The sequence below is a fragment of the Lepidothrix coronata genome, unplaced genomic scaffold (genome assembly GCF_001604755.1).
Source record: "Lepidothrix coronata isolate B3197 unplaced genomic scaffold, Lepidothrix_coronata-1.0 Scaffold190, whole genome shotgun sequence".
Classification (NCBI taxonomy): Eukaryota; Metazoa; Chordata; class Aves; order Passeriformes; family Pipridae; genus Lepidothrix; species Lepidothrix coronata.
This window is the reverse complement of record NW_016690370.1, coordinates 148324-165705: the sequence shown is the minus strand read 5'-3', so window position 1 is coordinate 165705 and position 17382 is coordinate 148324. Positions and strand designations below refer to the sequence as shown.

Here is a 17382-nt window from a genome sequence, read left to right as displayed (position 1 = left end):
TGCTTCACTACAAACAGCAGAACAGGAGTGACAGGAGGATCTACACGGGTTGGGAAGTCAGCCCCGACCCCAGGGCTTCACACTAATGACTAGAATGACCTCACAGATCAAGCAAAGCACAATACATACCCCAAAAAAACTCCTGTAAAAGCAAATGTGCAGAAAATAAACTGTCACCAAGTCCCAGGAAAGCACAGGGGGCAGCAGGAGCGGCGAGGGGGCAAACAGGGCTCTCAGATCCAGCAGCTCTGGCGCAACAGCTGTGCCAGCTGCACTCCCAGTGTGACACTTCTATCCATCCCCAGAGCACACAGGGATCCTGCCCTGCCTGCACTTTGCCACGGGCACACACACAGGCAGTGTGTCAGCACACACTCACCTGCCGGGCCAGGACAGACACACGGACAGAGGGGATGGCAGGAGATTTCAGCCTTGCTCAACATTATTGCCGTGGACCAAGAGTCAAACAATATAGAACAAGTTAACAGTACACAACATACACAGTAACTGCACAACTCGACAGTGCCCACTACTCCATTTGGCAAAATATTTATTTATAATAAATCCGTCCGAAAGCAGTTGGTCACAAAGGATTCCTTTTACACGTTTAGGCTGAAACAATGCTTTTGGTAGAAGTAAATAAACTGTCTCTTTTTACACAGTGTACAAAAAACAAAGAGACACCGAAATGACAGTAAAACCCATGAGACCGGGGAGAACTGTAAGACAAAGGCAGAAGCAGGAGGGACCTGTGTGTGCCCGGCAGTGCTGCCACGGTTCTTTACCCGTACAATCCTCACCCCACGGCGGGATCATCCCCAGCACAGCTCTGAACTGCAGGATTATGCTCCAGGAGAGGAATCTGATGCGATGTAGCAGCTCCAGTCACTCTTTCACAGTACTGCATGTCAACACTGGGAATGGTTTCTGATATGGTTTAGACTGCACACAGTACTTGGATAGAAAAAGAGTTAATTACTCCCACTCCGTAGTTCCTGGTGGCTTTGATGTCAAGTCATACATCACCCGAGAAATGCCAGGAATCTTCTTGATCTCTGCCACCATTTTCAACACAACCTGTTGTGGAGGGGAAAAAGAATATCAGAAAAAAAGTGTGTGAAACAAAACTGAAGAAAATTATCTGAGAAAATTATCTTTTTTAAAGGAAAACTGCTCACACTGATCCTGTCAGACACAAAGGAGGAAGAGCCTCCTGCCATTAGCACATGGACACCAATTAACAATCAACTGAACCAACACCTCTGGCTCATGGTATCTGCAGGTACATTTGGGACTTGCTGACTTTTGGCACAGACTAAACCAGGCTGTGGATCACAAAACACGTCCCTCAAGGCAGCAGCTCTTCAGCTCCAGAGCTGTTTATTAGAGTTCAGCAGGAACACGCTCTGCTCTGTGTTACCAAAGCACCTGAAATTGGATATGGATAGTTTTCCAGAAAAAAGCACCTGAACCTGACTCCTAAATCCTTTTAGTGACCTAAAGAGCAAACAGGACACTGAGATGTTCAAACCAGAAGTGTCAATCAAGGGCAATTCATGACGTAATTATTTCCAGTTACTAATGCAAAAATTAATTCCAAAATCCCAGGAATGGTTGGGTGTTCTTTTCTTTTCTCGGTGGCATTTTGGCTCAGCTCTGCTGGAAAGCCTTTTAAGTTTGTCACACCCATCTGCCAGCTCCTCATTTTGTTAGTTTTCCCCAAACCACCACGATATTCTGGCTAAGGAATATTATGAAAGAGAAAAAACAGCAAGGAAATCAAAGTCAAGGTAACCCAGAGAGAGAGAGGAAGGTGGAAACAAGCCCTCTGCAACACAAGCTCCCGGTGAAGAGGAGCCTGAAGGCCACGTTACCTCCTCTGGGACCTCGTTGCCAGGGGTGGCTGCGATGCCAGTCATGAAGTCACTGGTGATGAAGGGCCTGATGACCACAGACCTCTGGCAGGAGGGCTGCTTCTGCAGGGGGTCCCGGTCGAAGTGCAGCGGGGTCAGGATTATCGGCATCTGGCTGATTTTTCCGGCATAACCTTCAGGGAAGGGTCGTGCAAAGGGCATTAATTTGGGTTGCAGACACCAGCTGGACAGAATCCCCACCTGGGCTTCAAATTCTACACCAGCAGCTGCATTTACACCTCGTGGGATCTCCTCCCTGCTGCTCTGGCACCACCACAGCTACTCAAATCAGCACTGGAGGCACTGGGGAGGCCCTGGCACAGGTTGCCCAGAGAAGCTGTGGCTGCCCCATCCCTGGAGTGTCCAAGGCCAGGTTGGACGGGGCTTGGAGCCGCCTGGGCTAGTGGAAGGTGTCCCTGCCCATGGCAGGGGGTGGCACTGGATGGGCTTTGAGGTCCCTCCCAACCCAAACCTTTCTATGATTCTATAAATTGCCACTTGAGATGATCCTCAACCTTTGCAGGCACGCAGAAAAATCCCAGATAATCTCTGTTATCCCTGTAATTTGCTGTGAATCAACTGAAGATCCACTTTCCTTCCCACATAGCACAGCCATGGGGTTTTATCAATCCCCACATATCAAGCCCAATAAAGAGCCATTCACAAATATGCCTTTGAAATACTCTTTGAATAGTCTTTTTGAACAATTCAAGAGAAAGCTCTCCAGTATCCCCATGGCTGGTGGCTGACAGGTAACCCCAGACAATCATCTCTCACTTACTTCTTTCTAAATTATCTCCTTCTGAAGGCCAATACACAGATCCCTAATTTCCCTGTTTCAATGATCTAAAAGTCTGATATGGAGGTGTGTGGCAGCTCACAGTGCTCAGGCTCCCCCCCTCTGCCAGCCCTGGCCTCAGCTGCTGGCACAAGGAGGTTTTTCCACTAAATCAGAACTCCAGTCTTATTTTTAGGAGCGATTCATTCACACAAAGCCAAGTGTCACCAAAAGTTAGCAAGACACAGCCACAGTTTTACCAACACAACCAACAGTGTTATCCACAGCCTTCTGAGGGTAATTTTGTACAAATCCTGTTCAGACTGCTCTGCAAACTGAACATGGATTCTCAAAAAGAGGTATCTGCTGTAACTTGATTTATACAAAATATAGGCAAGTCTGAGGCAGTGCTTCCCACACAGATCACATCTCCAAAGGTGATTAAAAACATAAAACTGAACCTCAGAACTCTTCATTCCCAGACTGGCTGTGCACCATACCCAGGGAACTGAACACTCCCTGGGAGTGCAGGGTTTGGGTTGACAAACACAGCTTTCACTTCAAGTTAAGGAACAGGAAAGCACCACAGGCAGGCAGGAGCAGCAGCACCACTGGAAACTTGGTATTTGGGCTCCCTTCTTACCACAAAAAAAACACTGTTTAAAAACTCTGCCAAGTTTCTTTACTTCAGGTAAATCCTGAGGACTGAGATCAGCAGAGAGAAGGAACTTTGCTGAATTCCAGCTGGCTGACAGTACTTTTTGCACAAGTCTGCAGTGCAGTGAAGCACCACAGCACCACATGGCACGTCAGAGGTAAGCCTCAGTTCCCCAAAATCCCCTACAATTAATTCCTGTCCTTTAACTATCAGCTTCTACAACTTTCACAAGAGCCTGTCATCCCCTTAGTTGACCACCTTCTCTGCAGGTATTCGGGAAGGTTATAGATTTTGACAGTACCCCTGTAACTATTCCCACTAGGTTTGCAGGGACCCGACCCATGGGATAAGGTGGAGCACCTACCAGACTCCCTGAGAATGTTGTGAGCCTCAAAGTCAGCTTGACGTAAAGTGCTGAGGACTCCTGTGGTCAGGAAAGTGGGGGTGACATCTGTGGGGGGCTCTTTGACCGGGGGGCCAAACACATACACAACTCTGCAACAGACAGGGGGAAAAAACCACATTTTACATTCACAGAATAAAACAAATTGCCTCCAGACTGCATCCTTAGTGCCACAGTGAGAAAACAGAACGAGGAAGCAGCATATTTTATTTTGCTTACAGTTTCTAACAGGAACCCAGCAAAACCCCCATTAAATACTAAACCTTGTTGTCAATGAAGAGCTGTGTGTTCAGCACAGGGCACTAACACTGCAATTTATAAATCTGCATAATTACATCTGTGATAAAATATCTTCTGAATTCAAACCAGCCACATCAGCTTTCCCCTGTTCCCCTCCCTGCAGAGCCCAGAGCAGAGTGTGACATGTCTGAGTGCCTCGGACACGGACCTACCAGGACACACCAGTTATTTGACTTTGTGCATACAAACCAAGAATACTTGTCTAAAATCCAAAGCAGAAAAATATGCAAGTTCAGACTGTGTATTTTTGTTTGCAACACAAAGCCTGCAAGCACAGCTGGGCAGGAGACCAACTATTCCAGTGCCCTCCTGGCTGCCAGTCTCCCTGTCCCTGCAAACAGCAGCAGAGTCTGCAAACACCCCCTGGGAGAGCACAGCCCCCAGGGCTGGGGGAGGCTCAGGGGGGCACCACGAAATCCAGAAGAGCCTAAAGAAGTCAGCAATGCTGTGAAGCCAGCACACACTGAAACTGCACAGGCAATCCTGATTTATACCTTCTTTTGTCCCCTCTGCATTTAATTTAACCAATTATCTTGCAATTCCAGGTCTCACCTTCCAGGATAATAGCTCTGTCAGTAGGTGTCACTTCTGTGAGAAAATTAAGGTTTGCTATAAGCAATTAGAAGCAGTTTCACCAGAAATCCTCCAGCCAGGCAAGGAGGATGTGATTCTCCAGAGCTGATTTAATGTCTAAGCAACGTCAGCTGCTGGGAAAAGTTATGGAATCAAGTAGGTAGAAAATGTATCCTCAAAGAGAGCTCAATTAAGATCAAACTGCCCAGCTTTGGAGCTCTCCTTGTGCCATTAGAACTGACATCCCCATGTAAATCCCTTTTTGACACACAGCAAAACCAGACTGCAGGACAGCACAGCTCATCAGCAGGCTGGAGCCTTGCAGAAGAGATTTGCATAAGTTATATTGGATGTTGTCTAATCAAGTGCTCTAAAAAATGAGGAGGTAGGCTGGTAGGCTATCAGTTTCTTTTCAAGCTAGAAATAAAACTGTATTTTGATTTGTTGTGTATTTATAACCTCTGTATGACACACTGGCCCAACACATAAAAAATTGTACCCTACAGAGGAAAATGTTTGTGCATGCTAAACTTCCATACATTAATTAGCTCTTTAGAAATAAAGATAATTCGATCCTCACCTGTTTATGTTGTGGCACATGCGTGGGATGAGCCTGGCAAGAAACATCAGGGACTCCCAGTGTGGAGCATCTTTGCTGGAGATGCCACAGACGTAGCTGTAGGAGCGACAGTCACCCTGCAAGGCACAAACAGCAATGACTGGATGGCAACTGGGCTGCCAAAATCACTCACAAGACTTTCCCCTTCACCCTGCAGGTGACAGGGGCCATATTTTGGGGCAAGTTTCAGCAGACACCGAGTTGGTGAAATCAGTGTAGTGGGAGATGCTGAGGGGATGAGGAAACACAGAGCAAGATAACAGAGCTGACAGTGTATAAAAGGAAAAGTTCAGACTTAGGAAACATATATATATATAAAGATATACATGTATAAAGGGAAAGATTCAGACTGGGGAGATTCATCTACAGCGACCAGAGAAGAGGGATTGATTGTGTGTTGACACTTTTGTGACAAAGTGTAGAAATCTGATGACACTGCAGCTTCAAACACTAACAAAAGCTGACTGCAGAGAGCCACAGAAGCCACACACAACACTAAGCAGTGATAATAAAACATATGTAATTCAGTACTGATACTGCAGAGAAAGGTTCTTTACAGCTGTGACTGCTCAGTAAAGAAATCCTCCAAGTTATTGCACACAATTCCACGGGAATGCCAGCTCAGCACTTGGTTTGGATTTCTGTCCCCAGAGGAGGGAAAAGGGAGGTAACACTGGTGCTGCACAGATCCCAGTGTTCCCTGCACCGCTCCAGGTCCTTCCCAGGATTAGTGCAATTCAAAAAAGCACAGGAAGGGGAAAATGCAGGAAGGAGGGATTTTTAACCAACATAGTCTGAGACTCCTGAGTCTTATCAGGGACAACAGATGACAGCAGAGGTCAGTGGGGCTGGGAATGTTGTGAAGAAACTACCTGTGAGTGACCAGCATCACTGAACCTGGATAATACTCTCAAATCCAAGCCCCGGCACTTGCCTGAGTGTCTCTTCAGGCATCCTGACACCTCTGCACTGCCTCAGCACTGACAAAGCTCTCACGGCCATTTGGAGTTTATCTCCTTGACTCGAGCTCTTTATTCCCACATCTCAAGGCAGCAATTATGATGTTTCTCCCCAGCCTGCCACCCCAGCAGGAAGGAGCTCCCAGACCATCCCTGGAATGCCTTCCTTTACCTGCACTCCCACAGTTTTGATTGGTAGCAAGAAGGCATTCAGTGAATGTAGGCTTGTAATCTGCATCAGCTTCTCCTGGTCTTCTTCACTTGTACACGCCTTGACCCTTTGCAGCAAAGTGTGTGGCTGTGCAAGGATGCAGAAAAATACATTTTAGTTAAATGAAGCTCCCAAGCCCTCAAACAGAACTTGCACAGTGCAAATAAAAATGTTATTGAAGTAGCTGTTTGCTTAAATTTAGTCTACATTTACCCCTTGGAACTATTTTAAAAAATACCTTTCATTTGACAATTAAATATTAGCAAAAGCACTTTTCTTTGATTAGTCTGTACTTTAAGCTGAGGCTCTCCAAGGCCACAGGGGAAGCTCTTTTCCTGTGCTCACTCTTTCACAAAGCTGCACTTCTCATTTCTGTGGCACTACAATGGTTTTTAAAGGAAAAGCAGATGTAAATATTAGCCCTTCAGGATTTACAAAAAGCTTTGGGAAGTTGTTTTGAACTTACACCTCAGAGCAGGTCCCTGCTAAGGACTTTTCACCTCTGGGTGAGCTTAGAGCAATCACAAAGGTCATCACAGTTAAGAGATGTAGAATTTAAACATCACCAATTAAAAACTCCAGGTTTTGGTCCAGGACACCCAGCAAGCACCAGTTCCTCACTCCTGCACTGTCATCTACACATTCACTGGTTGCTTGGGTGTGCAAGCCCAGAAAGTTACAATCATTTCAGGGAGGGAAGACCTTTTCCTAATACTGTGTGATTTGAGGTATCTCCAGAAACCTCATCTGCACAAAGTTTAACTACAACAAAACTTGTTTACTATCTGAAGGGTGTATAAACTTCCCCTTTCCAGAAACTGTTCAACACTTGCAGCAGTCATGGCAGTAAAATTCCACTGAGCTGAACTGCTTCAAGTGAGTTGTACTGGGACTCATCATCCCTTACAGAGCACAAAGTAGTCATTTGGACCTTTTAGCAGTTTAAACCTCACTGCAGGCCACTACAGAACAATCCCACTACTTCTGTGCACGTTAAAATTCACAGTTCTCTGAAGTTCTCTGACCTTCTTCACACTCGCAGAAAAATCCGCAACTATTTTCAGGATGTTGTTTGTCTCTGGGAAGTCTTTGCACACATAAGGTTCTTCAGCACAGATCACTCTGATTGCCAGACCAGGACCTGCAAAGCAGCATTGGAAAAACATCATACTGAATAACAGGAAGCTGATTTTCACCCAGAAACGTGGAGCAGTGGGTCAGTGCCTGAGTACAGTGTACTTTGCTGTTGTACCTGCACTTCAATTGTCTTAACACCCTGCAAGACAAAAAACCCAACCCCCCCACATTTTATTCCAGAAGGACATTCCTGTTCAGGACATTTAAGCATTAATCTACATTTAAGCACTGACTGCCTACACCTTGAACGTGCTGGTGGTGCACTGGAGCAGTCTGTGGTGATGAACTGCTGGCTGGAAACCCAAAATGAACAGGAACCTCCTCCCTCCCTTTGCTGGGCAACTGAGAACTCTGGGTATAACACACAGAGGAGTCTCCACTGCTTTTAAAGACCCCTGAGGGCTGTTTGACCTTTTAGCTCCTTAATCTAAGAGTGCAATGTGCTGGAAAAGGCAGGTCCTTGCCTTGCCTGGGATGCTGCTGCATTAGCACAGCCCCTGTGCTCAAACACAGGGGCAGAGAAACATCCCCTCTGGAAAGGACTCGGCTGTGCTATCCACTTGGATGTTTCCTGGTGGAGAGCTCGTGTTAGTCTCCAGGCTTTCATTTTCAAAGCAGCAAATGCCCCTTGGAAAGGCAGAGCCAGGCCATTACTCCAGGTAGGATGGGCACGTGGCAGCTCCCCTGCACTTACTGGGAATCCCTGCTTGGCTGCTACAGCTGAAAAGGAACAAATGCAGCTCAGGGCAAATTCAGTTACAACACGTTTGCTTTTATTAAGTATATTTATTAAGCTGCTCTCAAATCTTCTCCTGAAAGAAGATCCTGCTAAAATAAAAACCTAAATTGATCTTTTCTGTGTGTAGAGATCAGTTTTATACTCCACCACACTGCAGTTAAGCATCTGCTGAACAACACTGGTGTGACCCACAGCCCTGCACTGACAGCACAGACCAGCTCCCATACCTGGGAAGGGGTGCCTGGAAACCAGCTCTTCAGGAAGGCCAAGCTCTCTTCCCAGCACTCTCACTTCATCTTTGTGAAAGTCTTTCAGTGGTTCTATTACTTTGCCCTTAAAAACAAAAACAAAAAAAAAAGGCAATTTACACTCCAGCTCACAAGTTCAAACAAAAAGCCTCAAGTGTTTAGGTTATGGCAGTCAAACCAGCCTGCTCCTCACAGCATCAGTGCCAAGGATTCCATAAACACTGGAAACAAATCCCATGTCAGTGTGGGCTTTGGAAAAGAGCTGCAGGACAGAGGGGGGAGACAAGGAAGTTTCAGCTTGTGCCAGAAGTATCCCTGGCTCCAGACACAGCTGTAAGGTCAAACTGGCTCTGTCTGTGCAAATTCAAACCTTCCCTGTCTCTGCTGGATGTTCAAACCGACCCAAAAGCCTTGAAAACTCGTTCTGCAGTGCTGGATATTAGAAGTGTGGGTCATTAGGAGTTCTCTCCTGTGGGTGAGACTCACTGATGAGTGAGCACCTTCCACCAGGGCTGTGATGGGTTGGTGCTTTCTTAGACTATTTTGTAACACAGTTAGAGAACTAATGCCAGAAAAAGCAAATTAGGGCAGTCTCCTACATTTGCTTCACATGCTGATACTTAAGAGCTGTGCACAGGAAAGGTGTTTAAAAAGCTTTTCTGGACTTCAGACTAAACGGACCAACTGGGAATAGCACCAAAAGGCCAGGACTTGGGCTGCCTGTCTTCAGACAGTTCAACCTCTTGTGTTCCCATCATCTCCAAGCTCCTGGTTGTCAACCACAGATGTCCCCTTTGGGCCACTTCAGAAAGATCTTGGGGTTCCTAAATTGCTAACTGGCAAAGATAGTGTGTGCCACCAGCGTGCTGCTGGCAGATCTCTGAACAGGTTACCACAAATGTGAGGCAGCAGCTGCATAGGAACAAAAAGAACTCACCCCTGGAGGTACCTGCAGGAACCATCCCTACATTCCAACCCATTTAAACATGTTTTTCTCATTCCCTCTCTCTCTTGAGAACACTTTGCTTGAATGTTACAAGAGGTTCAAGATAAGGAGAATTTTGTTCTTCTCTCTCAGCAGGAGCTGATTATCTTTTTCTAAGCACTTTTTTAAAAGCACTGTCATTGCTCTTGCCTGAACCCATCATGTGCCAGGTCTGGAATATCAGTACCTAAAGATTACTCATTGACTTGTGTCCAGAACGAGAGACAATAGAAGGGAAAAGTGACCCATTACACCACAAATTCCAGTTAAACCAGTCACCTGAGAAGCCTAAACTGCTCTGCTGCTGAAGGCACTGGTGCTGCCCTGCTTCCTCACCACATAGGGCTTTGTTTGAGAGGGAAGAGTGAGGAAACAGCTTTTGGGTTGCAGCTGAGAACATCACTGTTCACACTGCATGAACCCCCTTCAACCCTCTGACATCCTTCCAGGTATCCAGTGCTGGACAACACCCAAAAATCTGGACTACTTTGGGAATGTAGCAACTAGGAAAAAAGTGTAATAAATTGCAGTATACTACAATAGAATCTCAAGGGCCTCGTCAGAGCAGGGTCCCATCAGTGCAGGACAGTCCCAGCAGCAAACCAGAGAAGTGTTCAGTCTGTGACACTGAGCCCCCCGTCCCGGTACCTCCTCCCGCAGCTTCCGGATCAGCTCCGTGTCGTTGTGGTGGGTTTTGATCACCTCAGCTTTGCCACTGGCCACCAGGGAGGCGCTTTCAATGAGATCAGGTCTGAGGGTTCCCTGGGCCAGAAAAACCTCTTCGGGTTTCAGGTTCATTTCTCCAATAACCTCGTTGGCAATCTGTAGGATGGGGAGAAAATAAAGCAAAGAGCTGCAGTCCACTTTTGGCTGTCCAAGGTCTGAAGAAGAAAATGGATTGCCTGGCCAATGATACTGAGCTGGAACAGTACAAACAATCGGGAGGACTAATTATGACACTCTCCCACTGCTGAAATAGTCCTATAACCCCTTATTTTGTTGCACAGAAAATAGAAAAAATACCTCCAGACTACAGGAACATCAGTGCCTGCTCAATATTCTCCCTCTAACCTACCAGTGGATCCTTAGGTCATCCACAGACTACACAAGAGCACTGATGGCACTGATCAAACAGTCTGACAGGAAAGGTGTATCCAGAAATCACGTTATTTAAAAAAAATCAACCAAATAAAAAATAAAACATTACCTTAACAAAGGTGTCACCAATGATTTTTCTTTTTTCCTCAGGACTTGTGGTCATATTTAAGGTCTTGCTAATTCTCTTCCGTGGAGTTCTGTCCTCATCTGAGATGGGCAGAGTTGTTGTACCATTATAGAAGGAATGAGCTGCATTCACCACTGCAGGAAATCACAGGGAGTTTTTGACAGAGTCAGTAAAGGTTTGTGGGCAAGGTTGCAAAAAAATAAGTTTTATTTTGCTGCTTTAAAAAAAGGAAAATAAAAATCATACCAGTCCTTTGACTACTGACTGCATTAAATAAGGCTGTTCAACACCTCAAGAATCAGTTGTAACAAAAGCCTTTTATTTCTCTTATTAACCTGTTATTTTTTCATATTGTGACTGAAAGCTCAGTTGTTGCTTCCCCTCTTAGATCATAATTTACTTGCTTTAAATGGTTTACAGGACAGTGTTTCCCCAAGGCCTTTCTGCAACCAAAATTAAATGATGCACTATTTATTCATGCTACATTATGCCTCTTAATTTAGAGAGGCTCTCAACCCAGAGATCAGCTGGGAGGCTCCCTGGCATCTTTTACCAGCACTGAACTCCCTGACCTACAGAAGGAGCACTTGCAGCAAAGGGATTCCCTCAATTTGTTCCCCTGGCTGCCTGCCAGAGCCCAGGTTTATTGCTCCACAGACTGCAAGAATAAGACATGGATTTTCCACTAAAAAAAGAAAAAAGTAAAAATAATAATAATACAAAAAAAAATAAAAAAATGTGGGTATAGAATAAAGCTCAGACTTTGCTGCACTATTTGAGGGCCAGGCAGTGGAAAGCATTGCTCACCTAGTGCCACAATTCCTGGCCAAAACACAGGAGGATCCCTTGACAACATGCACTGCACCAGAACAGGCAGCTCTTACTCATTAAATTACTCAGCCAGGCAGTGTAAAGCAGCTCTGGCTGTTTGCACAAAATTTGCCTTCTCTGACCTCCTCACACTTGAGGTAAAAAAAACCCTCTGAACCTTCTCATTGGCCATGTCAAGGCACTTTCTGCTCACTCATAATGAACTGCTTCATAGAACCACAGAATCACTGAGGTTGGAAAAGACCTCCAAGATCACTGAGTCCAATCTGTGACCAATCACCACCTTGTTCTCAACAAGCTACTCCAAAACCAACCAAAATGCACCTATTTAAAAGCAAGGAAAAATGCCCTGAAAAAGTAATTCTGGCTATAATAGCATTCAATCACTCAAATGAGCCCTCAGTTTACAAAGAAAGAGATCCAGGACAAGAAATAAAGCCCCAAGTGTTAACCAGGATACTGGTAAAAATGGAAATCCAGGGAGTTTTGCAGCAGCTGAACAGGGTCCCTCACCCATCAGCAGAGAATTGACTGAGGCACAAACCCACTGCTCTGCTGTGCCCCAACTGCAGGTCCCAGATCTGAACTACTCCAGAGATGGGGCAGCTCACTGTGCACTCCAATCAAATAAATTAAGGCTTAACATCTCAGGTTTGAATTTTGGTAACAGGCCCAGGCGGCTCCAAAGGACCAACCTGGCTTTGGCAGGCAAGGTCTGGGAGGAGCAGCTCAACAAAACCAGAGCACTGAATGCAGCTCTGTGGGAGAACAGCCAGGCTGTTGGCAGTGCCAGGCACACTGAGCAGAGCTGAGGTACCTTTGACTTGGATGCCCAGCTTTTTGAGGGCCTCCTCCACGGACTGGCTCTCCCTCTTGCGCATGAAGCCGTTGTCGATGTGCACGGCGATGACCTGCTCGCGGTTCAGGGCCCGGTTCAGCAGGGCTGTGCACACTGTGGAGTCCACCCCGCCACTGAGCAGCACCTGGGCGGGAGGGAAAACAGGAAAAAGGGGAAAAAAAACCCCAAATGTAGGCAGCTGTCTGTGGGGAAAGTGTTAGCACACGACTCAGACACGGCCGGGAGGACGAGAGCAGAGCACTGACCTGCAGCCAGTGACTGGGAAGGAAACAAGTAGCCAAACAACACGCTGGCCCAACTGTGCAATTTTTTCTAAAACCTGGGTAATGTACGACCCAAATCATGGCAATTCTGCGTTTTCCAAATTAATCTGGACAACTATCAGTGCTTCTGCAAATAAATCTTTCAGCTTGGAGCCAAGGCACTCACCAGGACCTTGGAGGAGCCCACTCTGTCCTTGATGTCCTGGATGCACTGCAGCTCCCTGTTCTCCACCGTGAAGGTGCCGCTGCAGCCCGCAATGTCGTACAGAAAATTCTTCAGGATCATCTTCCCGTTCACTGTGAGGCTCACCTCGGGGTGGAACTGTGCTCCATACAGTTTTTTGGATTCGTTTGCTATGCCTTCATCGGTGCAAGGAAACGAGCGTGACAAAACAGAAATAGACGAGTAAATTGGCAGTGAATGCACACCCAAGTCAAGCAGGTACTGGTAGTGTATACAGTGATTTATTCTGCCACCTTTTGGCACAAGTCACCAGTGAAAACTAAAGATTCTCACTAAGATTAGGAACAAAGGTACTCTTATATACCTAGAACACACAATCCCTCAGAAACCAAGGAAAACACTGAGACATCCCAGGAAAATCACTGTGAAAACAGGAATAAATTATATTACTTTTTCCCCTCATGTGATACCTCATCCAACCCTGCAGCCAAGCCACACCGACCCAGCTGCATCCAAGTGTCCCTGTCTGATTTAGGAGCTTAATCTTCAGCCTTTTTATCTTTTCAATGAAAGATTTTAAATAAACCAGATGAATAAATTGTGAGATCTTACTAAATACTCAGGACATTTAAGATCTCTCCAGGGATCCCATCTCCAAGGAAAGAGGTTCCGGAGGGGGCTCTTTGGGACTCAATAATTCCAGTGACTTTCAAACCCCAAATTCTAAGGTCCTACATTTTTCTGTGACAATCTGTGTGCAATGTCAAAACCCTGCTTTCAGTACCTACATTATTCTTGCTCACTTGAACATTCATGCAATATTAAATAACAAGTTAATCAAGCTTTAATAATTAATTAAACAGCGTTTGACTCGTACTATTACAGTGCAGAACCCAAACCCCACTCACACTGCACACCACAGCACGTCTCCATCGCCCCTGCCCTAAGGGCACAGGATATTTTATCCCAGAGAGAAACAACACATGCACACTTTAGAATAACAAAAACTCTAGAAAATAATGTTACCTCTTACTTAAACCACATTTCAATCAGGGCCACTCCTTTTAAAGTCTATTTCTTTATTACCACGACAGCACAACATGCAAACACGCACAAGGAATTGTTAAAAACAATTCCCTTGTTTGGCAATTAAATAACAAAGGAGACTACTCTGTTCCCATTTGGTTCTAACTTCTGTCTGCCATTATTGTTTCCTTTACCAAACGTTACCAAAAGACAATTTCAGGAGAAAATAAATACCTGCTATAATGTTCCCAGACTGTGCCACCACCTTGAATCCATCGGCTACTTTATCCACACTGTCTCCGTGAGTGAGGAGCACAAGCTCTTCCTTCTGAAGGCCCCTAAACAAAGATTAAAAACTAGAATCAACTCCAGAAAGAACAAAGAAGTAACTCCCTGCCTTTCCAAGAGGAGTCCTCAGGAATCACAAGAAAAGCTCATCTTGTTTGACCAGGACATTTGGAATATGTGCAGGATTTCCCTCCCAGGAACAGCCATTTCCAGCTCCAAGGTGTCTCCCTTGGAAGCTGCAGAAGTTCTTGTACACTATACCTCTCATGCAAGAGGGAATTCACCTTAATTCTGAAGGGTTTGGGTTTTTTTCCTTATAAACATCCCAATATTGAAGCATTCCCTCTTGGACACGTGGAGCCATCTGGAGTCAATCAGGATCCCGGGAGTCCTGCTTTTTATTTCAACAAAGTGAACTTTTCTTCTTCAAAACTACGTGTTTTCAGGACAATTTGGGCACCCTCAGGCAGGGTATGAAGTTCTGCAGGAGCCCAGCAGAGGAAAGTTATTAAAACTGGAATACCAGGTATAAGTGAACTGTCAGACTTTTACAAGGAACTTGAGAGGCACCGATAAACTACCAAGAAATCTAATTCTGGCTTTATAAAAACATCACAAAGCAATTTCAAAGGAAGGTGGAAAGTGAATGGTTTGGGATTTTCTATGACCTTTCCAGAACTGGATGGGTGCCAACCAATACAAAAGCACTGCACAGCAGGAGACAAGAGCTTAACACAAATATTCCCAGGTCATGGTACATTTTACAGGGTCTCAATGAAGACTTTCTACTTTGAAATAAAGGGGTTACACAACATTCCCCTCTGTATTTCTTGAAAACATTTGCCTGAGTATTTGTTTCAATGAGTAACCTGCTTACTTGTTACCACACTTGTAAAAGCTTTATTAGAAAGTATCAGCTAAACATTGACGCAATTTCACTATTTTCTTTAAAATAATGTTCCTTTCATCCACACACCCTTTCCCAGACTGGTATATCCAGTATTGCTTTGGTAATTGAAAATGCCTCTGCACCTGAAGAGTGAACACGTGTTATCCAGGGTAATGTTGAATACCCCATCTTCTCTCACACTCTTCTTGTGCACTGTGCCTCCAAACACCTTATTCATCATCTGGAAAACAAAAATACTCCATGAGAAAGCACCCCTCAATCTGGTATCACTTTATACTCAGCCTTCATCTAATCCAGCCCTTTTCTCCCTGGGAGTGTTTCCTTGCTCAGCTTGGATGTGCAGACCACTGCAGGGCCACCAGTGAGTCCACAGGGAAATAAGTGGGGCTGTTTCTTTTTTGGGGGGTGGGGGAGTGTAAAACACTCTTAAGAACAATGCTAAAACATTCCATGCTTGAAACACTAATTCCCTTGTTTCCATGAGGGTTCATTTTTCAATACCAACTGGACAGAATCAACTAGTGACCACAGGTTATATTTGTTATGACTAAAAAAGGGCAGTGTGGAACTCAAAACAAAACTATTTATGCTATTGATCATGGAATGGTTTGGGTTGGGAGGTACCTTAAGGCTCATCTCATTCCATGCCACGGCCAGGGACACTTTCCACTGTCCCAGGGTGCTCCAGCCTGGCCTTGGACACTTCCAGGGATGGGGCAGCCACAGCTTCTCTGGCAACCTGTGCCTCCCCACCCTCAAAGGGAAGGATTCCTTCCCAATCCCCAATCCAAACCTCCCCTCCTTCAGCTTAAAGCCTTCATACAAGAAGGCAGAGCCAAGAGATGAACACACACCCTCAGTTTAACAATTAAAAGTATCTCAGTTGGGACTTTAAAAGCATCCTGCCCAAGTAGCACTGCCTCTGTTAGAAAAGGAGATCCTTTAGCACTTCACCTTCAGTTAATAACAGAATAAGGCCCAGAAGATGGTTCTGGACAAACAGATATAACGGTTGGACTCGATCTCAGAGATCTTTTCCAGCCTTAGGGGTTCTGTGATTATCCCAACAGCACCTGCATTCCATAGCAGATTCCAAGCACTGGTTTTCCTATTGTAAAGATGGCTGGGTCAAACCATGGTGCATCTTCTGCATACACAGAGTTTGGTCCTCCAGATATGATGATAGCTCTGCAGAGAAAACAAAGAAAACATTAACTCAAATATGTTGTTTACTTAAAACCTCTTCACTTGCTTCAAACATTGACGTTGTCTCATACCACTCTTCCAACTTTATACATTATAATATATATTTTAACACAGATACCCTAACATGTAGCTCTGCTATGCTATAGCTGTCACACCCACAAGCTTACCAGGGAGGTATTTCCTCAGTTTAAACAAAGTCAAATATAAACCATCTTAAAAAGTGCCTGGATTTTAAATTCCTCATAGCCAAGCATCAGCAAGATGGCTGGGACAAAGCAGAGTATTAGCATGAAAAGATATATATATAAAAATACTTAATGAAGTCTGTAACATCTGGAGGGGAGCTGCAGTCAACAAACACATTCCCAAATTTCTAAGTCTGCTGAGAAAATGTCCCTTACTCCATTCTGATTATGCAGAGGTGGTATTAGCAACAGGTTGTGCATTACAAGTCCAACACAGGCCAGTATGTACAGTTTGGAGTTAAAACTTCACACCGTAAAAGAAAATCAAATCCTTTCAAAGGGGAAGAGAGAGTTTTCACAAACACAGTGATTTGCAAGATCCTGAACTGCAGAGGCACCAGTTGGGCAACACTTTTGGCCTCAGCCTGGGATTGAGCAGGGCTGGACCAGACCTTGGACTCACAGACTGTTTATTTCAAGAGAACATCAAACTCGTTATTCAGAGCCAGAAATGCAAAACCAAACAAGAGAGAGGTTGCATAAATGGGATTAAATGTATCTAATAAAGCTTTCTTCCAGCATTAGTTAGTCTGTCATGCAAGCACTGACAAAACCCACTGTCTCTGGTTCTGAGCAGCAGGAACAGGCACTGTGCTCACAACACCTGTACCACCAACAGACACAGGCCTGGAGGAAGCAGCCCATGGGCCCACACAGCCCCCTGCTCCCCCTGGCACAGGGGGGATCTCCCGGCACAGGGGGGATCTCCCGGCAGCCACACAGCCCCCTGCTCCCCCTGGCACAGGGGGGATCTCCCTGCAGCCCAGCTCCCTCTCCCCAGCACAGGCTCCTCGTTCCAGGTAGGAGAGGGATGGAGCTGGA

At 45.4% G+C, this 17382-nt stretch overlaps 1 protein-coding gene across 2 annotated transcripts in view; it reads right to left on the bottom strand.

The window, feature by feature from the left end:
- Positions 1–516: 516 nt before the first annotated feature.
- The window catches only part of GMPS (guanine monophosphate synthase), a 24308-nt gene continuing 7442 nt past the window's right edge, over positions 517–17382 (bottom strand). The window contains exons 3-16 of one of the 2 annotated variants that reach the window (XM_017831397.1): positions 16183–16297; positions 15232–15329; positions 14146–14249; positions 12868–13061; positions 12397–12562; positions 10731–10882; positions 10172–10345; positions 8518–8623; positions 7440–7555; positions 6376–6501; positions 5206–5321; positions 3714–3844; positions 1875–2047; positions 517–1077 (exon numbers count right to left, since the gene is read on the bottom strand). In XM_017831397.1, the coding sequence (XP_017686886.1) occupies positions 976–1077; positions 1875–2047; positions 3714–3844; positions 5206–5321; positions 6376–6501; positions 7440–7555; positions 8518–8623; positions 10172–10345; positions 10731–10882; positions 12397–12562; positions 12868–13061; positions 14146–14249; positions 15232–15329; positions 16183–16297 (1873 nt within the window). In that variant the 3' untranslated portion in view covers positions 517–975. Of the gene's footprint in view, positions 1078–1874; positions 2048–3713; positions 3845–5205; positions 5322–6375; positions 6502–7439; positions 7556–8517; positions 8624–10171; positions 10346–10730; positions 10883–12396; positions 12563–12867; positions 13062–14145; positions 14250–14483; positions 14640–15231; positions 15330–16182; positions 16298–17382 lie in introns of those variants that run through there. The other variant, XM_017831398.1, reaches the window with a different exon arrangement.